Source organism: Centruroides sculpturatus, unplaced genomic scaffold (assembly GCF_000671375.1).
Source record: "Centruroides sculpturatus isolate CEXI.00-Female unplaced genomic scaffold, Cexi_2.0 scaffold60, whole genome shotgun sequence".
Classification (NCBI taxonomy): Eukaryota; Metazoa; Arthropoda; class Arachnida; order Scorpiones; family Buthidae; genus Centruroides; species Centruroides sculpturatus.
This window is the reverse complement of record NW_019384349.1, coordinates 1,142,021-1,165,007: the sequence shown is the minus strand read 5'-3', so window position 1 is coordinate 1,165,007 and position 22,987 is coordinate 1,142,021. Positions and strand designations below refer to the sequence as shown.

Sequence of the window (22,987 nt, the reverse complement as noted above, 5' to 3'; positions counted from 1 at the left end):
ACTCAAAAACTGTAATAATATCAAATAAATATTTTATTCATATTTTTCACTAAATTTAAATTTTATCAATTTATCAAAAAAATTCTGCACAACTTTAAAGTACATTGGAATATTTGAAACCAAAATATTTATTTTAAATATTTTTGTTTTCTGAATTTAGCACTTAATTTCAAATATTAAAAATCATTTTAATTTTATTAATATATAGATTATCATCATTTAATTGATGTTTTTTTTTCTTTTAAAATTTTAATTTGAATTGTAAAATATCAAAGCAAGATTGTGTTAAATAGAATTTAGAAAAGATAAATCATAAATTATATATATTAATAAGATATGAGTACAGAATATTGAAATTAGTTTATATCTTCAGATATATTCTGTTAAATAAGTAAAAAATTAAAAGATTTATAAACTAGGTTAAAAATTAACAAAACAATAGTTTTAGCTTTTATTTATAAAACTAATCAAAAGGATCATAGTGGATAAAGAGAGTAATTATTTAATTTTGATTTTTATAAAATTAAAATTACACAGGCTATAAAGTCTCTATACATGTTAGAAGTTATCTGTATGTTCCTCTTGCTTCTCTACACGAATTTTCATTTTTTCTTACATTCTTAACTTTTTCTTCCATATTAACAGTTAGAAGTATCTAATTAAAGTATTCCCCAATAGCCATTTTTAGATGTTTAACTGTTATAAGTCAGAGTTGAGAAATTTTCTCCCATATAATGTTCAAAAGTGAACAATCATATATTGGATCTGGACTTCAAAGCAGGCCACACTCAATAAGATCTTTATCCATTCTATCACCTGTTGAATTTATTGAGATACTATGTATATTCCAGTATGTATTGGTCTCAGCCACAACAACAGCATCGATAAACTGTTTCATAAGGTTTTACTGGAATATCTGACAACATAACAAGATATAGAAGCAAATAGAATTGTATTAGCATTTGCGGACAGTTTGTTAAAATAAATTTGGGTTAATATTGACGAGTAGTAAAAATGATATTAATAGTATATAACTGTGGAGACAGCCATATTTATCAGAACTCACCGTACCCACAGCCCGACGAATGCAATGTGCATCGATTGGTTTACCGACAAACTCATCGGTGAATATTGGAACGCATTTTAGTACATCATGGTTCACCTGTTTGATGTAGACTGGAATGTACTCATCTTCTAATTAAGTCTCCCCTCATTACGATACAATAGATAAGTTTGTTCCTTAAAGATATCAACAACAATCAACATAGTTATGTTTTATCACAGAATTCTTACTAAAAAGTGAAGAAAATTATTATAAATCATCATCATCATATTTTTTTTAATAGAAAAAACAAAGTTTAAGTAATGTATCATATCTAAAAATAATTCAAAGTATCATGATCTGTTATATGGAAAAAAAAAGTTATTCAAGTAGTACTTAGGAAGAAATCTAAAACAAATGGAAATATATTTTGGATAATTCATCACTTACAGATAAAAATGACTTAATAAAATATATTAATTTGTAATAAGATACACTCTCCTATGTAAATATAATACAAGTAACACTGTTAGAAGTTTTTATTAATTAAGCATAGTTTGTTGGAGTAATTTTTAAAAATTAGTAAACATTTAATTATTGTCAATTCTGTCTTACAAATTCTATTTTACATTATTCTAAATTAAGAATTTAATAATGCTGCTTATACAAGAATTATGTGAATAAGATTAATAGAAGAAAGGAAACAATGGAGAGGCCAACATCCTGTATTGGATAATTAGAGATGATGATTATGATGATGATATATATGAATTTGAATGATTCAGATATTCAGTTTTTTAAAGTATATTACCCCCAAAAAAATAAACATAAAAATTACTTCAATTAAAAAGTAAATTGTTTAATTAATTCAGTTAAGTTAAACAATTAAAAATCAATTCATTCTAATTGTTAACTTGTTTTTAATTATCTTGCTAAAAGTAACAGTGCAAGTTAATTAAATAGAAAAAAATTGTGTGTAAATTTAAATTCAAATTTTGTGTAATTGATTAATTTTTGTAAAATAATTTGAATTTTAATGAATTTAAAATAGTTTTTTATATTCAATTGAATGCAATAATAAATCAACAGCAATTAATGTTAAAATTAATTAATTTTAATTTTATGTTTTAAATACACAAGGTATTGACAATACGCATTTTCTATTAACAATACAATTTTTAACAGTACGTCGATACATAATATAGATCCATTTCCGTATAAATAATTTTTTTTGTAATATATATATAAATTGAACCGAAAAAATTCTCAGAGGACGAAAAATAACGATTCGTACAGTTTAAAATAATTAATTTTAAAAAATTCTCTGGAATTTTTCAAATTTTCCACCGATTTTTCAACACATACGATCATTTTTAAATTAGTGACGTCACAATTCTCGTACCCTGTATATCAAAATGTATCCCCGTAAAAGTCCAAGAAAGGAAGACAACAAAATGGCGGCTAGCGAGTCAACTACAGATGATTCACTTTATCCCATCGCAGTATTAATCGACGAATTAAGAAACGAAGATGTTCAGGTATTCGTTAAATCTATTATTTTAAGTTTAAAATCCATTCTAGTATCGTTGCTTTTATAAAAAGAAAGTAAATGGAGTTTGTTTTGTTCAGTTTTTTTAGTAGAAGCTTCAGTTGCAAGTTTAGCCTAAGTTTACACATTTAATGGCTCTCTGTTCAAGTAATTAAATTAAAATCAATATTTAGAGAATGTATTTTAAATTTTTTCAAGTATTTCTTCACAATTCTACACAATTTCAATGTTAAACATGATTTAAAGGATAAAATCTCTTAAAATAAATAACCATTAAGTCCCATAAATCAGATTTGATGTAATGAACATGTCATATGTAAAATGCATTATAAAAGAATTTAATAATTGTAATGTGTAATGCAAGAACAAATTTCATTCACAACTGTTAATGGCCTATTCAAGGAATATGTGTGAAAAAATTTAAATTTTTATTGGATTGCAGCCAGTTAAATAGAATTTTTTGCTGGCAGGTTCGACTTTTCTGTATTACTAAAACAGGATGATTCTCTTCGATTAAATCTGTCTGTGGAAAATGCCGTTGTGCCGTATGTAGACGAGATCGGTCGGAGTAATCGGAGCAGTTTTCATTGTTTTTTAAGCATTCAAAAAGATCAATTTTAATTTCTGAAGTAATACTAGAATATGGGGAAATTTCTGCTGTTGAATTACTTTCGTGTGATTCTAAATTTCATTTCAATTTTTACTTGTTTATTTCATTATTGATAAGTTTTTAAAAGTAATTTATGCACTATATAACAAAGAATGTGTTAAAATTTTTGCATGTTTTATTTCATTTAAAAATTGTTTTTCCGTCGTATCGTAAGGTTAATGTTAGATGTAACACCGAAAATTAATATATATTACTAAAATTATAAGTGACTAATTATATATAATGTTGAAAATTAGAACTGGACCATATAAATTACCATTTTATAGTACTGCAAACTCTAAATACATTGTTATTCGACTTTAGATATTCAAAGTTCGAGTCGGTATTCTGCAAGGAATGTGTGGATTCTTAGAGATTCAAAATGTAATTTACAGAATCACTATGTTTAAACAAAAAATACATTTGTTGTAATATAAAATTTAAAAAATTAATTCTAAATGAATGTTAGAACATATACTTTCAGCCGTGCATTGTTCATCAACAATGAAGTTACCATTGAAAGAGGTTGATGTCTATTTTTTGACAGCTAAATCCAGATTTCTAGTGCTTTGCTGTACTGTATTATGAAGTTTTTAATAATATTTTAAAAATTGATTTACTTTGTAATTGATACACAATCTGTATTAATAGAAGTTACTTTTAGGTAATTTGTATACACACATGTATGTAAATAAACTACCTAAAAGTAACTTTTACTTGTGTGTCTATCCATATAAAGAAGTATATATTGTATGAGATATGGGAATAAATTATTTTGTATGAAATTAATTTATGATTTGCACTAATTTTATTAAGAAATTAAATTAAAATTTAGTAATTAGGCCTATACAATTGAAATTTAGTGTAAGTGAAGTTTTAAAATAATTATCAATACTTGATATGATAAAAATTAAATGATTAACTGATATATGGCTGATTTGGTTTTATCTTATGCGTAAGATAAAAATGAAATATAATTTACACATGCAGTTTAAAATTCCATGCCAAGAACTTATAATTTTATTGCTAAAATAAAAATTTTTCCATTTTTTCTCGAATTAATAATAATAGATTCAACAAAAATGATATCATACTTAAGTTATGAAATTGTAATGATGTAATAATGATAGTTTCATTATAATTTACATACCATTTATATAGTTCATTAAATTTTTAAACAATTTACTTTTTACAGTTCATTAGTATAGTATTTTTAAAAACATTAGAAATGCATGCATGTCTGCAGTTGTCTGTATAATGTTAAATAATTTAAAGACTTCTGACAGTAAAGTAAATTTACAGTTCACAAATATACATGTCATTGAATATAATAAAATGATTTAACTATTAGAAACATGCAATATACTTATGAATAATAATTTGCAAAAATAAAAACATTTAACACAATTAGAATTATGATTTTATTAAAAACATCTTAATGTGCCATTATGATGATAGCAAAATAACAGTTCTGATTACAAAACACCACTGAAAATTATGTTAAATATTTTTATAAAGATGTGTATTAAATAACGATATCTTCTAACTAATTACTGGTACTAATGACCACTATTACTTAACTTCTAATTCCGGTAACATGGCATTTAATACATCGAACGAACGCTTTCTGTTTGGGCAGGCCTTGTATATTTCTAGGGCTTCCGGGCCCTAGAAATATTTGAAACCAGCCTGACGGGCAAGTGCGTCAATTTTAACGATGGTAATACAATATCGTATGCCTGGCAGTACTTGTGTGAGGACCATGGCAATGCTAATGATTAAACAACTCGTATTATTTACAGTTATGCGGGATCCTCAAATAATAAGTACATATGGGTGGCCTTATATGTATATATTGCATTTGCATAAATGCAACTGTTAAGTTTAAGTTGGATTAATGTTCCAAATGTTCAAAATTTAATGTATTTGACACTTCATAGTTGCATTTAATATATGAAAATATGGGATACTAATGTAAATATTTTTTAAGATGATGATGATAATTTTTATAACATTTGTAACAATAATGATTACCTATTTATAAATTAAAATTTAGTACTTTTATCATTGAATTTACATTAATTGTTCATTGGAGGTCAAATAAAGTAAAAATACTATACAAAAGAAGAAATATTTGATAACATATTTTTGAACAAAATTAACAGATACAAGAAATTTTATGAGTATGGGGCATAATCGTAAAAAGTTGCATAGTAGCAATTTAGTAGCACTTAACGAATAACAGAAGACTCTAATTTATCATGAAAGTACTGCCAAGCATATGAGAGATTTTTCTCATCTTTGTAGTTGATGCATTTGCCTTTAATTTTAGCTTTGTAAATTTCTAATGCTTTGAGTTCTGAGGTGGTCAGTGTACTGGGATTGCCTTGATTATAGCTGCATTTTGGAGGTTTAGCTGTACATCATTTTCTTAGGTGTCAATAAATGGTTGTGATCAAAGCTGCTGTGGCTTTTTAATCTTAAAAAGTGAACAGAAAATGGACTTAAGAAAACATCATAAAATTTTTAGAATCATATGAAAACATCCATTGTTATGCCCAATGTTTATAAAAGATGAGAAAGTACAGTACTGTATATGTAAATAAAGTAGAAGCTATAAACATTGAAGATTTTGGTGTTAGGAAAATAAATGCACAAGATTTATTTTTTTAAAAAAATGCCCAACTTCGATTTTTCTTTCAATCAATAATCTTGCAAAAATTTGACACGCATTACTGCCAAATTTACAAGATATTTTGTAATTACAGCAATACAAAATGAATATTCTGATAACCAAGCAGTTAAAAGTTTCTTTGCCAGTTTCATTTTTTAACTGGTAAGAGAACTTGTGCCTGCAAATCCATACACATGTAAACATTAATGCTGATTTTATTTTATTGATATGAATAATTGATTTTTATTTACTGTACTGTGTGATTATTCATTTCAATAATACTCACAAATTAGGCAGTTATAATCATGTTTTGATTACTGTTACTAGTGTTTAATTTTTTGTTTTTGATAAATTCATACAAATTAAGATATATTAGCCATTCTAATCTGTTAAATAAAAAGAAAAGCTGTATTTATATTAAAAATTTAGTAAATAATTTAACTTACAATAGTATATTTAAACAATATTGAATTTTAATAAGGAAATGTGCAATTACTCTGAATATTAACCCTTCTGTTACTTTGCTTTAATTATGGAAATAGCTGTTAAATATTAAAAGTTTTAAAAATATTATAATTATTGATATAATAAGCAAAATTATTTAAGTTGATTATTTGTAAACATTACAATATTATGCATATTAAGACAAAACAAATTCAAGATAATTAGGTTAAAATTAATGTAGATTAAATATTAAATCAAGAGATTGAGAGAATTAATTTTAGAATTTGAAATATTTAAAAAAATCAATATTACAGTGTTTTTTTATATATATTTTCTGACATTTGGTCCTGGAACTAACTCCATATAAGTAATTATTTTTTGTTAATGGTCCTCAGACTGTTGATCTATTATATCAGGGCTTCTTAAACTATGGATCGTGACCCTATTTCGGGTCGCTTAGCGAAATCTTGGGGTGGCGAGATTTTAATGCAAAATATTGAAAATAATTTGTGAGAGTTTGAAAATGGCACGTTTTGTGTCATAGGTTTCGTGAGTTGCACTTTGTGTCACTTCTGGTGCAGTGAGACAACAATTGTAGGTGAACTAGTGTAGTGTTGTCGATTTTCAAATTATTCAATTGTCTCTGTTCCATTGTAACACAAGAGTGAACTGTGGTAGTACACCGTTATTGTTTTTGCAAATTTGCATATATCTTTATTTTATTTTATTTTTTTGGGTCGTGAAAAAAAATCACAATCATAAATGGGGTTGTGAATAAAAAAGTTTAAGAAGCACTGTATTATATCAGTCATTGAAAAATCGCAGTTTCGAACAATATTATTTGGTATTTTATTTTTTTAGATTTGAAACAGTGATTTAGTACCTTTGGAGGAATAAATGTGATAATCATCATGAATGAGTATGAAAAGTTGATGCTGCTTGCATGTGTCTTGCTGTTTAGTTTCACTTGGATCATTTGCACTCCTGTCTGTACTGCCAGAAGTATATTTAACTCATAAACAAATACCCAAAGGAAAAAATTATGTTGTTATTTTTTTTTTCCTGTAAGATTGTGATGTATGTATATTTATATACATAGCTGTGCAAGAGCTTCCTAGCATCTAGGAATGTTGAAGGAGGAGGAAGAGATGATGATGACAAACTTTTGCCAAGACACATGTAGGGCTGATGAAAGTAAAATCTTTCTTTTATGCCTGCAGCAAAAGTGATGGTGATTGTGAGAGCATTTTCAGACATAACAAATTGTATTTTTAATTCAGGCATAAAGTGTACACAAAACAAAAGTCAGATTTTTTCAGCAGGAATTGGTGTTTTAAATATACTATAATGTTGTAGTTGTTGTGTATATTTCAAAGAATAATAATAATTTAAATTGTTCTTATCTATAATTCTTAATGTTTTCCCAAACTATTGTCTTCAATTTCTCTAAAAAAGTTTATCAAGGTTTTACTGTATTTTATCACAATGTGTGTGACTAAAATTAAAAGACTATGACAGATACTCCAGCTTAGTGTGATGATTCAAATGGATATATCCATTTGAATCATCATCAAACAGTGATATATATATCACTGTGATCAAAAAGTATTAGGAATAGTTCAATAAAACATAAGATTTGAATTTATTCATGAAAATTTATTTTGTCCCCTTCAAAATAATCCCTTCTTAAATGCAATGCACTTATGCCAATGTTTTTTCCAATCTTCAAAACATGCTTTAAAGTTGTTTTCATGAAATATCCTTCAGGACTTGTAGTTAATTCTGTTTTATGGTGTCAATTGACTCAAAATGGTGACCACAAAACAGAAATTTTATTTTCTATGTTTTAGTTTTAGTTGAAATTTTAGTTGAAGAAATGGGAGTCACACAGTTTCATATTGGGTGAAAAAGGAGCTTGCAGAACTGTATTTGTTAAATTTTTTCCAAATTTAACAAAAATTCACAAACAGAAAGCATTGTGATTAGGTTCGTTATCATGGTGCAAAATCCATGAATTTCTTGCCACAAATCAGGTTATTTTTTTATGAATTGTTTCATGAAAACAATGCAAAATTCTCAAATAATAATCTTTGTAGACAGTTTGGCCAGTCAAAAGGAATTCGTGATGCACAACACTGCGGCATTCAAAGGAAACAGTCAACACAGCCTTGATTTTTTACTGACTTTGACATGTTCTTTTTAGTCTTGTGAGTGCCATTCACTTGTTTGTTGAGCTGTTTTACTGTCAAAAGCATAACATGTTTTATCACCTGTAATGATGCATTTTAAGAACTATTCACCTTGAGAAAGCATTTCCTCTTCCACTCAAACACATTATTTTTGGAAAAAATCAACGTTTTTGAGACAGCTCTAGAAGTGACACACCACAAACCCAAGTAGTTTTTTTAAAATTGCTTTACAAAATTCAAATGATACTGGAAAATGTTCAATAATGTCCCTAATTGTTAGATGACAAACATTGAATGAAAATCTCCAACATGAGCAACCTGTTTCTCATCAGTTGAATTGGATGGTCTACCAGAGTGTGGTTCATCTTTGACATGTTTTGTCTTCCTTAAGCAACTTGCACCACTCAAAAACCCATTTTTTGATAGCCTATCATCACCAAAAGCCTTTTTGCAATGTTTCCAGTGTTTTTGTAGCAATAATTCCATTGTGAAAACAAAATTTAATGCATATTCTTTGTTCAATTACTTTATATTTTGAAAAATCTTTAGTTCAAAAATTTTTTACACATAAAACAAGCATTTATTTTCAAACAAGAACAGACAATGACATATGGATTGCTGCTAGATGTTGATGAAAGTTGTATCAAATGACAAAAAACAAACAGTGTCCTCTTGCACTCATGCAGCTTAAATGAGCCATTCCTGATACTTTTTTTTATGACAGTAGTATAGTGTTACAAAAAATACCATACATAATGGTAAATAAAGTTCTTACTAATATAATTTCTATACATCAATGAATGTTTCAGCAGTCCTGCATTGATATGTAAAGAATTAACTTATAATAGCATTTTTACATTGGTAAAAAAAATTATCTGAAAAAATGCTTATAATTTTCTTGGAATAATTTAAAATTTTTTAAAATAGCACAGTAATGTTTTGCAAAAAATCAAAAGGAAACTGTTTTTCAGTGAAATACGGAGAAAGGACCTATCCTTACAATTTTATGGAAATTATAAGTAAATACCTGAACTAAATATGATGGTTTGTAATCATCATATTTAGTTCAGATATTTTAAAGCTAAGAATTTCTTATTAGTTGCTGAAGAGAGATTCTTTTTTATATTGTTCTAAATTCATTATAAATTTTGATTTTGTTTACATGAAATTATAAGGGTCATTCAAAAAGTAATGCCCCATAATTTAGATCTGGGAAATGAAGACTGTGACATGTCTGCTTTTGAGGAGTTGTACCTGGAAGCTTTTGCTAACATTGTGGAAAATTTCAGGTCTCCTTGCCAGGCAATGTATTTTCCAAGCATCATGCAGTGATAAAATTCCTCATTGCTGAAGGGGAACTGCTGGAAACATTCACAATTGATTATGTGGTGTCCATGGTACTGTAGCTGTCAACTGAAGCACTGTCAGTCATTGGGTGAAATGTGTGAAGTCAACATCAATAGGAATCGCAGATCTCTGTGATTTGGTGCAAAGTAATTGTCTTGCCACAATTGTCATGGCAGCCATGATGCAGCATGTCAGTGAAGCAGTTCAGGAGGAATGACGCAATGTTGTTCAGCACTTGTGCATTAGTGCCAGGAGTATTCATCAAATCATCCATGAACATGGATATGTCAAAGTGTGTTCACAGTTGAACAAAAAGCAGCAAGGAAAACCATTGCATCTGAACTCTTGCAATACTACGAGTTTGATGATGAGTTCTTGGCTTGCATTTGATGATACAAGCCGAGGAAAAAGTTCCAGTTAGATGATGATGATGGTGTTGTGGAGAAGTGGTTGCATGCACAGAATCAGAACTAGTACTGAGCCTGCATATGTGCCTTTCCTCAATGCTGGCATATGGCCAAAGGCAAGAGCAGAGACACTGTTGAAAAATAACATGAATAGCTGAAAATAACATCTAAAAGATGCCCAAGTTTTATGATTATATATATATTATACTAGCAGCAAGATAAATTCTGGTGCATTACTTTTTTTTGAATGAACCTTGTATATATAAGACTAAAGTTGATTTATAAAAAAGGATGATAATGAAAAGTTCTGTTGAATTCAGAAAATTAGTTTCACAAAAATTGGATGGAGCAACTTTAACCTAATTTTTTTGTGTTGCTTTTTTATAAAATAAATGAAAAATGTGACTAAAGTACTACAATAGGACTGTATTGTCAAAGAGGTTCAACATTTATTTAAAAATATTTTCTTGAATTACTTATTCTATATCTATAAATTTTGTTCAGTTCAAAAATACTGTTAATTTCCATTTCTAACAATAAAAAGTTGTTATAATAAGTAAACATTGTATAAATCTTATTATCCATTTTTAATTACATGTTTTATGAAATACTAAGAATTCCAAAATTCATTTAAGATTAGAGAAAGTTGATACAGAATAATAATAAACAAGACTATCTAATTACAGTAAAATATTTTGAGTACGTTATACACCCAGATAAAATTATCCAGTTACTGCAAAAAACTGCATATAGTTATGTCTCAGACAGCTATGTGAATGATTACAGTTGTGGTCTGATTATGCCATCAGAATTTGTTAGAATTGCCACCCCAGTATCTAATGAAAAGACACTCTCAGAAGCTCATTACATAAATAATTTTCAGTGTTCCTGTTATTTGGAGGCCTTCAAATACCAGATCCATTCCTGTATGTTGCAAGATATTTTGTATAGTAGATTAAAAAATTTGAGAATTGCCTCATCATCTGATTCAGGGAAGCAGGATGGTTGTTTTTCCAAATTACAACCATCTGGGCCATTCTGATTTGACTGAGGTGGTGTTAAGGGCCTGGATACATTGAGGGATACTGTACAGTACATACATATAGGCTGGATGTCCCAGACAGACCACCAAGAGATAGGATCATTTCATAATCAGATCTCTTACCAGTGCAGCTGGTCATGCACAAATGAGATCTTTGTCCACTCTCCAGAGTAAAGTGATGCTTTGTTACAGTACACTGTATCTTCATGTACTATTGTCAGGGGGCTAGCGAAGGCAAATTTCCATACAAGGCCTCTATGTCTTGCCATTAGCACCCTGATAGTTCATTTGTGTTAGTGTTGTGACAGGCAGCATAATATCTTTGGTAATGAATGTTGGTTCTGTTTAGGAATGGATGACTATCGTGTTAAAGTATGGAGGATCATTAGTGAGCATTTAATCTTCCTTTATTAGCATCATACTTCTTCCACTACTGTGCTGGTCTGGAGAGCCATCTTATATGAATCATTCAGTCTTTCCTAGTCATGGTATAAAAGACATTGATAGCACAGTGATACATTCTGCAAATAACCAATTTCCAGCAAGATATTGCTCAGTAGCTCATAACTGGGGGTTTATTTTTTTATTTTAATGAATGTCTTCTAACTATCTAATAAATCTGGATATAAGGCAGGCCAAGAAATTTGAAAATTTCTTTGTCCTGTCCTACATATTAATTTGTTGCCCATTAAGCATATAAGAAATCTAGAGCAGCAGTTGAAACATATATACAAGTTCCNAATTATCTGAAGAAATGCTTAGAATTTTCTTGGAATAATTTAAAATTTTTTAAAATAGCACAGTAATGTTTTGCAAAAAATCAAAAGGAAACTGTTTTTCAGTGAAATATGGAGAAAGGACCTATCCTTACAATTTTATGGAAATTATAAGTAAATACCTGAACTAAATATGATGGTTTGTAATCATCATATTTAGTTCAGATATTTTAAAGCTAAGAATTTCTTATTAGTTGCTGAAGAGAGATTCTTTTTTATATTGTTCTAAATTCATTATAAATTTTGATTTTGTTTACATGAAATTATAAGGGTCATTCAAAAAGTAATGCCCCATAATTTAGATCTGGGAAATGAAGACTGTGACATGTCTGCTTTTGAGGAGTTGTACCTGGAAGCTTTTGCTAACATTGTGGAAAATTTCAGGTCTCCTTGCCAGGCAATGTATTTTCCAAGCATCATGCAGTGATAAAATTCCTCATTGCTGAAGGGGAACTGTTGGAAACATTCACAATTGATTATGTGGTGTCCATGGTACTGTAGCTGTCAACTGAAGCACTGTCAGTCATTGGGTGAAATGTGTGAAGTCAACATCAATAGGAATCGCAGATCTCTGTGATTTGGTGCAAAGTAATTGTCTTGCCACAATTGTCATGGCAGCCATGATGCAGCATGTCAGTGAAGCAGTTCAGGAGGAATGACGCAATGTTGTTCAGCACTTGTGCATTAGTGCCAGGAGTATTCATCAAATCATCCATGAACATGGATATGTCAAAGTGTGTTCACAGTTGAACAAAAAGCAGCAAGGAAAACCATTGCATCTGAACTCTTGCAATACTACGAGTTTGATGATGAGTTCTTGGCTTGCATTTGATGATACAAGCCGAGGAAAAAGTTCCAGTTAGATGATGATGATGGTGTTGTGGAGAAGTGGTTGCATGCACAGAATCAGAACTAGTACTGAGCCTGCATATGTGCCTTTCCTCAATGCTGGCATATGGCCAAAGGCAAGAGCAGAGACACTGTTGAAAAATAACATGAATAGCTGAAAATAACATCTAAAAGATGCCCAAGTTTTATGATTATATATATATTATACTAGCAGCAAGATAAATTCTGGTGCATTACTTTTTTTTGAATGAACCTTGTATATATAAGACTAAAGTTGATTTATAAAAAAGGATGATAATGAAAAGTTCTGTTGAATTCAGAAAATTAGTTTCACAAAAATTGGATGGAGCAACTTTAACCTAATTTTTTTGTGTTGCTTTTTTATAAAATAAATGAAAAATGTGACTAAAGTACTACAATAGGACTGTATTGTCAAAGAGGTTCAACATTTATTTAAAAATATTTTCTTGAATTACTTATTCTATATCTATAAATTTTGTTCAGTTCAAAAATACTGTTAATTTCCATTTCTAACAATAAAAAGTTGTTATAATAAGTAAACATTGTATAAATCTTATTATCCATTTTTAATTACATGTTTTATGAAATACTAAGAATTCCAAAATTCATTTAAGATTAGAGAAAGTTGATACAGAATAATAATAAACAAGACTATCTAATTACAGTAAAATATTTTGAGTACGTTATACACCCAGATAAAATTATCCAGTTACTGCAAAAAACTGCATATAGTTATGTCTCAGACAGCTATGTGAATGATTACAGTTGTGGTCTGATTATGCCATCAGAATTTTTTAGAATTGCCACCTCAGTATCTAATGAAAAGACACTCTCAGAAGCTCATTACATAAATAATTTTCAGTGTTCCTGTTATTTGGAGGCCTTCAAATACCAGATCCATTCCTGTATGTTGCAAGATATTTTGTATAGTAGATTTAAAAATTTGAGAATTGCTGCATCATCTGATTCAGGGAAGCAGGATGGTTGCTTTTCCAAATTACAACCATCTGGGCCATTCTGATTTGACTGAGGTGGTGTTAAGGGCCTGGATACATTGAGGGATACTGTACAGTACATACATATAGGCTGGATGTCCCAGACAGACCACCAAGAGATAGGATCATCTCATAATCAGATCTCTTACCAGTGCAGCTGGTCATGCACAAATGAGATCTTTGTCCACTTTCCAGAGTAAAGTGATGCTTTGTTACAGTACACTGTCTCTTCATGTACTATTGTCAGGGGGCTAGCGAAGGCAAATTTCCATACAAGGCCTCTATGTCTTGCCATTAGCACCCTGATAGTTCATTTGTGTTAGTGTTGTGACAGGCAGCATAATATCTTTGGTAATGAATGTTGGTTCTGTTTAGGAATGGATGACTATCGTGTTAAAGTATGGAGGATCATTAGTGAGCATTTAATCTTCCTTTATTAGCATCATACTTCTTCCACTACTGTGCTGGTCTGGAGAGCCATCTTATATGAATCATTCAGTCTTTCCTAGTCATGGTATAAAAGACATTGATAGCACAGTGATACATTCTGCAAATAACCAATTTCCAGCAAGATATTGCTCAGTAGCTCATAACTGGGGGTTTATTTTTTTATTTTAATGAATGTCTTCTAACTATCTAATAAATCTGGATATAAGGCAGGCCAAGAAATTTGAAAATTTCTTTGTCCTGTCCTACATATTAATTTGTTGCCCATTAAGCATATAAGAAATCTAGAGCAGCAGTTGAAACATGTATACAGGTTCCAATGCACCTGGAAAGTCAGATTTTCATTAGTGTTCAGAAAAAGTCAGGGAATTTGTTTCCTTGGTTGCCTTGTTTATTTTGTTTGATGACAGTATGGCTGACCAAGTGTAGCTGTCTGCAGGCAGCAATAAATATTGTAGTACAATGCAAACTTACAAAAAGGGGTAAGAATATTTTCAGGATCCAAAATTTTACCCAAACATACAGAAAATTTCCCCATAATTATAGCACAGAAAATATACAAGAATACAAAATTGTTATTTTTAAATACTTTTAGATTTTAGAACTTTGTTATGCAGTATTATAAGTTTGAGAGAAAAATCTAATACTCTTAATAATCTAATGTTGATTAAAAAAAGTTTGAAATATTTTAACTCTCTCTCTCACAATTTACACTTTCAATTTGAGAGCAGGTGTTAATGAACTGATGAAAAAAATGATAAATAACTTAAATAATACCATTTGAATTAGTATTATCATTTTTCATTTTAATAATTTTGATTGCATAACAAAACAATTTCTGATTTCTGAAACTTTTTTTCCTAGTCTATTAATATTTTGTAAAGTTTGGAAAATTTATTGAGGGACAAATATAATAAATTTATACTTTTGTACATGGATTATATAGAATTTTTATATTTAATTGTTTTTTTCAAAGTCATGAAGTTTTACAGTTATGGGTTAATAACACAATAAATTATTTTTATTAAATAAAACATTTTAGTTTTATGTAGAAAAGACTTGCCGTAATTCTGTCTTTCTGATTTTATTTTTAAGTTTAGTAATTCATCGATTATAAAAAGTATATAACTGTTAATTAGAAAAAATAATCAGTTAAAAAGTTGGAGAAGCAATAGTGTATGAGTGTATTAAGTCAAGTGATGTTTTATTTTGTTAATGTGCCATACCGTAAGGAATGTGAAGGTCGGGGAATTTGTACAAAGTTGGTCAAGGAAAGTCATGGAATTTAAAACAAAAATTTGAGTAGGAATAAGTTTTTCACAGGATATATGGTGACTGTATGCCTCCATGTCCAACCCTATCACTATATTTATCCAAGGAAAAGGAGGTCCTGCAAGATGCTAAAGGTTTTTAAATTGTACTGTTGTCATTACATTAATTAACGTTGATAAAGTTTTATTTGATTCCACTGCTTCCTCCTTGGTGCATAACTTTTTTGTCAATAAATGAAAAAGATAACTTTTTACTGTTGTAAATCAATTGGTGACTAAAAGTATGTAATTGCTGTTACACAAGTATTTAAAAAATAAATTGTTGTTCTTACGTAGTAATTTTAAGTACATAAAGTTGAATATACTGTATTTAATTCCCAGCATTATTGAAATGAGATATTTCAGATCACAGGTATTGCACAGTAACTTTTTTATTTATTGTATCTTCAGTCATGTTTTAACAATAAATTTAATTAATTTAGGCAATTATTGCACGTGAATATAAGAAATGATGTTAAGTATTACATTAAAAATTTGCAAACATAAATTAATATGAACATCATAAATGCTACACTTCTAAGGTTTTATTAGTTTACTTCAAAAAAGTTTTCTATTAAACATGTATAAATTTAATGAATTTCCTATCTTGAATGGAAAAATCACTTAGGTTCAATAATTACATATATATATATTTTTTTTTAAATTAATTTTTGCAAATATGTTGCTTTGCACTGTAATGTTTAACTATAGTAGAAAAAAAAGAGTAATTTGTCAAATTGATGAGATATTTTAATCAGTAACATCTTATACTGTATCAGTTATAAATTAATTAATTCATCCTGAAGATTTTTAACATTGCAATGTGTAACTTTTAAAATGTCACAAATAGAGCTGTCAAGTGATAGGAATCTCATATGCTTTCTCTATCCATATTTATGAAACTTGTTTTCAAAATTACATTGATAAGTTCTGAATTCCATTCAAAGTGATGTAATAGATGTAATTGTTATATTAATAAAACTAGTAATTTGTGTTTTTTCTACACAGTGATTATTTTTAATTAATCTTCTCATTATTTTTGAGTTGATAAATCAACTGTATTTATTTCATTTTGTAAATCTTATTATTTTACGGTGATTCTGTGTTGTGTTTAAATAGAAAGAAACCATTGAAAAATTACTGACTGGACTTCCTTGGATATGCAGTACAATGAAAAACATTTTATTATTTACAAAGAGCCTTTAATCATTATAATAATTACTCCTTTGTATTTTTGATATTTTGATCTTATGTCTTTTTAAAATTTATTAAACAATTAAATAAAGACAAGTTATCGGCTGACCAAGTGTAGCTGTCTGCAGGCAGCAATAAATATTGTAGTACAATGCAAACTTACAAAAAGGGGTAAGAATATTTTCAGGATCCAAAATTTTACCCAAACATACAGAAAATTTCCCCATAATTATAGCACAGAAAATATACAAGAATACAAAATTGTTATTTTTAAATACTTTTAGATTTTAGAACTTTGTTATGCAGTATTATAAGTTTGAGAGAAAAATCTAATACTCTTAATAATCTAATGTTGATTAAAAAAAAGTTTGAAATATTTTAACTCTCTCTCTCACAATTTACACTTTCAATTTGAGAGCAGGTGTTAATGAACTGATGAAAAAAATGATAAATAACTTAAATAATACCATTTGAATTAGTATTATCATTTTTCATTTTAATAATTTTGATTGCATAACAAAACAATTTCTGATTTCTGAAACTTTTTTTCCTAGTCTATTAATATTTTGTAAAGTTTGGANAATTTGTAATTATCTTAATACCATCTTTGCAAAAATAAATTTAATTAATTAATTTTACATTTATATAAATTTTGAAAGTTAAACTGTATTGTAAATTTTTCTAAACTGCATTATGCTGAAAATTTTTGAGATGATACAAAGAGAATAGTTTGTGTATTAATAATTTTAATAAAATTTCTGCTGATTTGAGGTATGATTTGTTAATAGCATCTTTACTGAAAGTTGTTAATGTTTTAAAACTGAAATTACAGAACTGTCTTTGGGCATTAAATTTTAATGAAATATGCATCTTATATAAGTAGATAAAAATGGCACTCCGTGCAAAATTTTACAGGCAAAAGTACAGAAGAAAGCTCTGTAATTTTAATTGTAAAATTTGATATGGGGATGCCATTTTTGTGTTTACATTTAAATTAACAACTTTAATTCTGTGAGAATACATGTATAATTTGTGATTTTGATGACTGAATGTTGAGTATTAATCCAAAATTTAGTATGATATAAATTATATTTATTTGTACTGTATAAGCAAAATAATGAAAATAAATTAATGTGTGTTCAGCCTATAATGTTATTTTAATATTAGCAATATTACAAAGCAAAACTAAGTGTTTACTTAATTCCTTGATATATATATATATATTTTAAATTTATATTAGGGATTTATTGAAATTTTGGAATAAATTTGAAAATATCACTGAAATATTTAAAAAGCTTTAGCTGCTATATTAGATATGAATATCATCATTATTTAAAAATTCAGTTTATTTTATTTTTCCTAGGAAATTAACATATAGTAGGTTATGATATTTTTAATTTGTGTGAAATAATTGAGAAACTATACTCTTAAAATTTCCAAAAAGATTTTTTTATGAATTAATGATAAAATCAGATTTTTCAATGCCTTTTTCAGAAAACATGATGATAAAATAATAATTATATGTTGAACAATTAATAACTAAATTCTTGAAATTTCTCGATGATTTGGAATTTTACTGCATGACAGCCATTTAACGTTATCCTTAATGAAATGGCTTCTTTCCAAACTGTAAATATTAATTGTATTGGCTCTGTTCCAAACTAAAAATCATTATTGTGTTGATAAAAATAACAATAGGATCTGAGTCTTAGGTTAAGTTTTAATTCAATTATAGAACCAGAAGCATAATTAATGTAGTCTGTAAAAGTGATGTACTTGGGTTGAAAAATGAACATTTTTGTAAAATAAAATAATGGTTTGGCTAGATTACATGCAAATAAATAAATACTAGAAGTAATAACTTTTACAGCTAAAACAAATGTAGATTTTCATAATGTGAAAATTGTGTTGACACTATCCTATTACATATTAAAAAGAAAAAAATTATATCTAAAGACAATAATATAGAATTGAATGAAAATTGGAAATAAGATATTAAGCTTTGTGAAGAAAAATAATATGGTTGTAGTTTATAGAACACATTTCCATTATGAGCATGAAAAATCTTCATTCCTTCAAGTGAAAGAACCAAGATATCTTCTGTGATTTATGGTTGAGCTGGTGATTGTGAAAATGGTCTGTCATATATTTTTTATTTGAAGATTTTTTGACTTGAAAAAGTTGGAAGTATTTTGTTTGTGATCATTAAAAAAAAAACACAATTTACTATTGTGAAATAGCTTTTATTATTATATTTTACAACTACATAAAAAAATTATGTAGTTGTAAAATTTTATGAATAGTTTGCAAAGTAAATTTAATATTGTCCTATTTTGGTTTAGATCACTTTCATAATCACTGGCTTAGGTATCAATGGAACACAAATATTTATTGCATTTAGAAAAAAAAACAAAGAAAAATTATGATAAAACTGATAATTAAACAAGAAAAAATGGGCTAAGAATAATGAAGTATAAATAGAATAACAGTAATCCAATAGGTAATTATTTCTGTAATTGATTGCATATTACTAAGGTTTACATCTACATATTTATGTATCCAGACTATATAACATCCCAATAACAATGGCTAGCAGTAAATAACCAATTGTCAAATACTTTCCTGTAGGAGAGGATTAGTTGGTATGGAACATTGTCACTGGATGGTTTAGATTACCATTTATGTGTTTAATAATTATGCACAGAGTTTGTATCTCTGCCTGATTGCTTAAGGCATACTTACAAATGGAATTAGAAATTAACGATTATTTTCTTGTGATGGTATTTACCATCAAGTATTGTATCATATAATTATAAAAACAGATTTTATGTATTAATATTTAAAGTTTGCATATATATCCAGTTATTCTACTTTGAGTCTGAATTCATATATATCTACAATAATTTAAGTGGTGTATAATCTATCAAAAATAAAGAGATACACAAGTACAGGTAGCCCTCGGTTTACGCCAGTTCAATTTACGCCGCTGCGCAATTCGCCGTTTTGAGGTGTAATTCCCCGATTTTCCCTATGCTAGACTGATCTTCATTTCAGTGTTGATGTATTTACCGAGCTGCGACATTGTACTGTACATTCGTTAAAACAAAGATTTTTATTAAATATATTTATTTTTTCTGTTTAATATTATTGGGTATGTATACATTTGCATTAAATTAATATTAAAATACTAAACGTTTAGGTACCCACGAGTCAAGATATTAAACTTAATAGTCCAATAAATGGCGTCTGAATCCATAGCGCCAATGAATGTATCCCGTATCAGTTTATTCAGGAAAACACCTTATGACGCAATAGCATTTCCGGCGATCACAAATTATCGTTAGTGAGATAAATCTACTTCTCGTTGTCCAGACGATATTTATCTCTCCTTAGCCATCTTGAATTTTCCCGCTCAAACTGACCTTATATATGCGCTACGGCGACCGGTGGACGAGCAATCAGTGTCTTCGCTCGTCCGTAGCTCTACGTCGAGTTAACGTACCCTTTCAACTAAGGAAAGTTTGACGGATAAAGTTTGTGAGTTAGACAATGTTGGGAGCGAAGTGCAAATGTAAAAAGGAGCATCATATTCGACCATATTCCGAAATTCTTAATGAACTAAATCAAAAATGTAAACAATTAAAGATGGATACTTTTTTCCGAAAAATGTAAGAAATTCGAAACTAAAATTTTTAAATAAAAACATTTTACTTCATTTTATGATAAAATACATTTTAAAAATTAAAAATTTATATGTATTTTGTATTATATTGTATTAATAAACAAAATTATTTGCGTATTTTTCACTTATGTGGAACCTAACCCTATATCTCACTATAAATATGGGTTTGTTTTACGCCGATTCGATTTGCGCCGGCTTTTATAGGAACGGAACTGCGGCGTAAACCAAGGGCTACCTGTATTATTAAGAAGTTGATAAGTTCTTTTGTTATCCAAACATTTTAAGTCAAAAATTCAAAGTGTAATGTGGAAATATATTAATTTGTGATGCCAAGCTCAATAATTATAGTCTGATTATTGAAAGTTAACAAATGTCTGATTCAAAAAATTAAAGTTTTAATCATTGAAAGTAAGAATTAAGGTTTCTTTGTTACAAAAATTATTCTTATAGAAAATAATTTGTTTTCTGTTTTATTTAATAATCAGTTGAAGAGATAAGACAGTTACAATGAAATTAAATGCATCAACTTCATATAAATATATTATTATGTTATGAATGTGTCTCTTTAATCAGACAAATTAAGTTCGGTAGACTATCAATACAGCTTTCAGGTTAGACACTTCTTTTAGTCTGCCGAACTTAATTTGTCGGATTAAAGAGACACATTTATAACGAAATAACAGCTACCATAAGTGATATTTAGAAGAATATTGGATACAAATGGATGGAGAAAACAGGTTTTCTGTATGAAAGTTTGGAAAGTGTATTTTAGATGTTTTTAATGGCTGTATTAAAAACTCTTCCCAATGTTGTACATTATACACCGTGGGTTTAGAAGACAGAATCATATTGTACTGAAGAGGGGCTTAGCAGTTATATAAGCCTGAAATGCATATATGAAAACAATAAAAGAAATATCTAACCTGAAAGCTGTATTGATAGTCTACCGAACTTAATTTGTCAGATTAAAGAGACACATTCATAATGAAATAACAGCTACCATAAGTGCTATTTAGGTTCATATAAATATCTAATGTGATATCATATTTATTTAGGAATTAAACAAAATACCAAATAACTAATGAAGTTGTATAAAAAGTAGAAATGTAGGAAATAATTGAATTTTATTTGGTATTTAGTCTGGTTGATCTTTGTTGTCAGTGAAGTATTTGTTACACATGAGAAATGCACTTCATGACACAGATCTCACAATAATCATGTGTCATTATTACTATTATTTTAGGAGAAACAATTTATATTAAATTGCTAAAACCTATGATTTAGCAGCTCTGTTCTTTTCAGCAGTTTAGTTATCTAAATATACATACATCTGATTTTGGTTTGATTATTTTGGGAAAAAAATATACATTTTTAATATTAGCTTTTGTGATAAATATAAGCAAGATACAGTAATACTTTATTACCCTTTCTATTTAATTTTTATTGATAATATATAAATCATGCAATAAATGTACTGTGCATTAAGTAATGTATAGTACCTTTTATACAGAACTTTCTCTTTTTGATATTATTCCAAATGATAGATGATGTGGCATTTTATTGATTTTTATTTTACTGAACTTATTTCATTACACAACCAGTTACTCAATATCTTTAGGTAAAATTGAAATATAAATTCGTTGTTTTTCCGAATCAAATTTGTCAGGTAATAAATATCTTCACAAATGTTTTATATGCAGTTACAAATACTTAATTGTTCCTTTTGTACTCTCATTCCTTTGAACAAAATTAAGATGAAAGACTTGTCACTGAAAAATGTCTATTTTTAATATATTAATTATTATTATATTTTTAAATATAATAAAAATCTAAACAATCTCTAGTATTTTAAGGACTCGTTGGATAGTGATTCCTCTGACATCAGTAGCAACTAGGGTTAAGAAACCCTGCTCTATATAGACTATAATTATGTCTATTAAAATTCACTATCAATAAAGTATAAGTAAAAGTTGCATGCAAAAAATGTTTATAAAAATATTTTTCATTGGAAAAAGAAATGAAATGAAAGCAAAAAAAATTATGCTAGTAATTATTGAATGGACTATATCTAAGGGCAGAAATAATGTTTTTTCATGCTTTGAAAAGTATTACATGCAAAATTATTTTATTCTGATATCATTATCTAAAAGTTGATTCTTAAATAAATACAGTGGTACCTTGTACTTTGAATGCATCAGAGTTCAAACAGTAAATTTGACAAAAAAATTTACTTTCAGGTTCGAATTGTGGTTTGAAGTTCGAACTGTGTGCACAGCAGAAAAATGCACTCGAAGCATAGACGCAATCTGTTGTGCAACCAAGTTGTCTCTCTTTCTGTTGTTATGCTGTTATATTTTCAGTACTTTTTCT

General features: G+C 28.2%; 1 protein-coding gene across 1 annotated transcript in view; it reads left to right on the top strand.

Moving 5' to 3' along the window:
• The first annotated feature begins 2,356 nt into the window (after positions 1-2,356).
• The window catches only part of LOC111637255 (serine/threonine-protein phosphatase 2A 65 kDa regulatory subunit A alpha isoform-like), a 62,298-nt gene continuing 41,667 nt past the window's right edge, over positions 2,357-22,987 (top strand). Inside the window, 2 exon segments of the mRNA XM_023382710.1 lie at positions 2,357-2,622; positions 19,887-19,906. Coding sequence (XP_023238478.1) covers positions 2,458-2,622; positions 19,887-19,906 — 185 coding nt within the window. The 5' untranslated portion in view covers positions 2,357-2,457.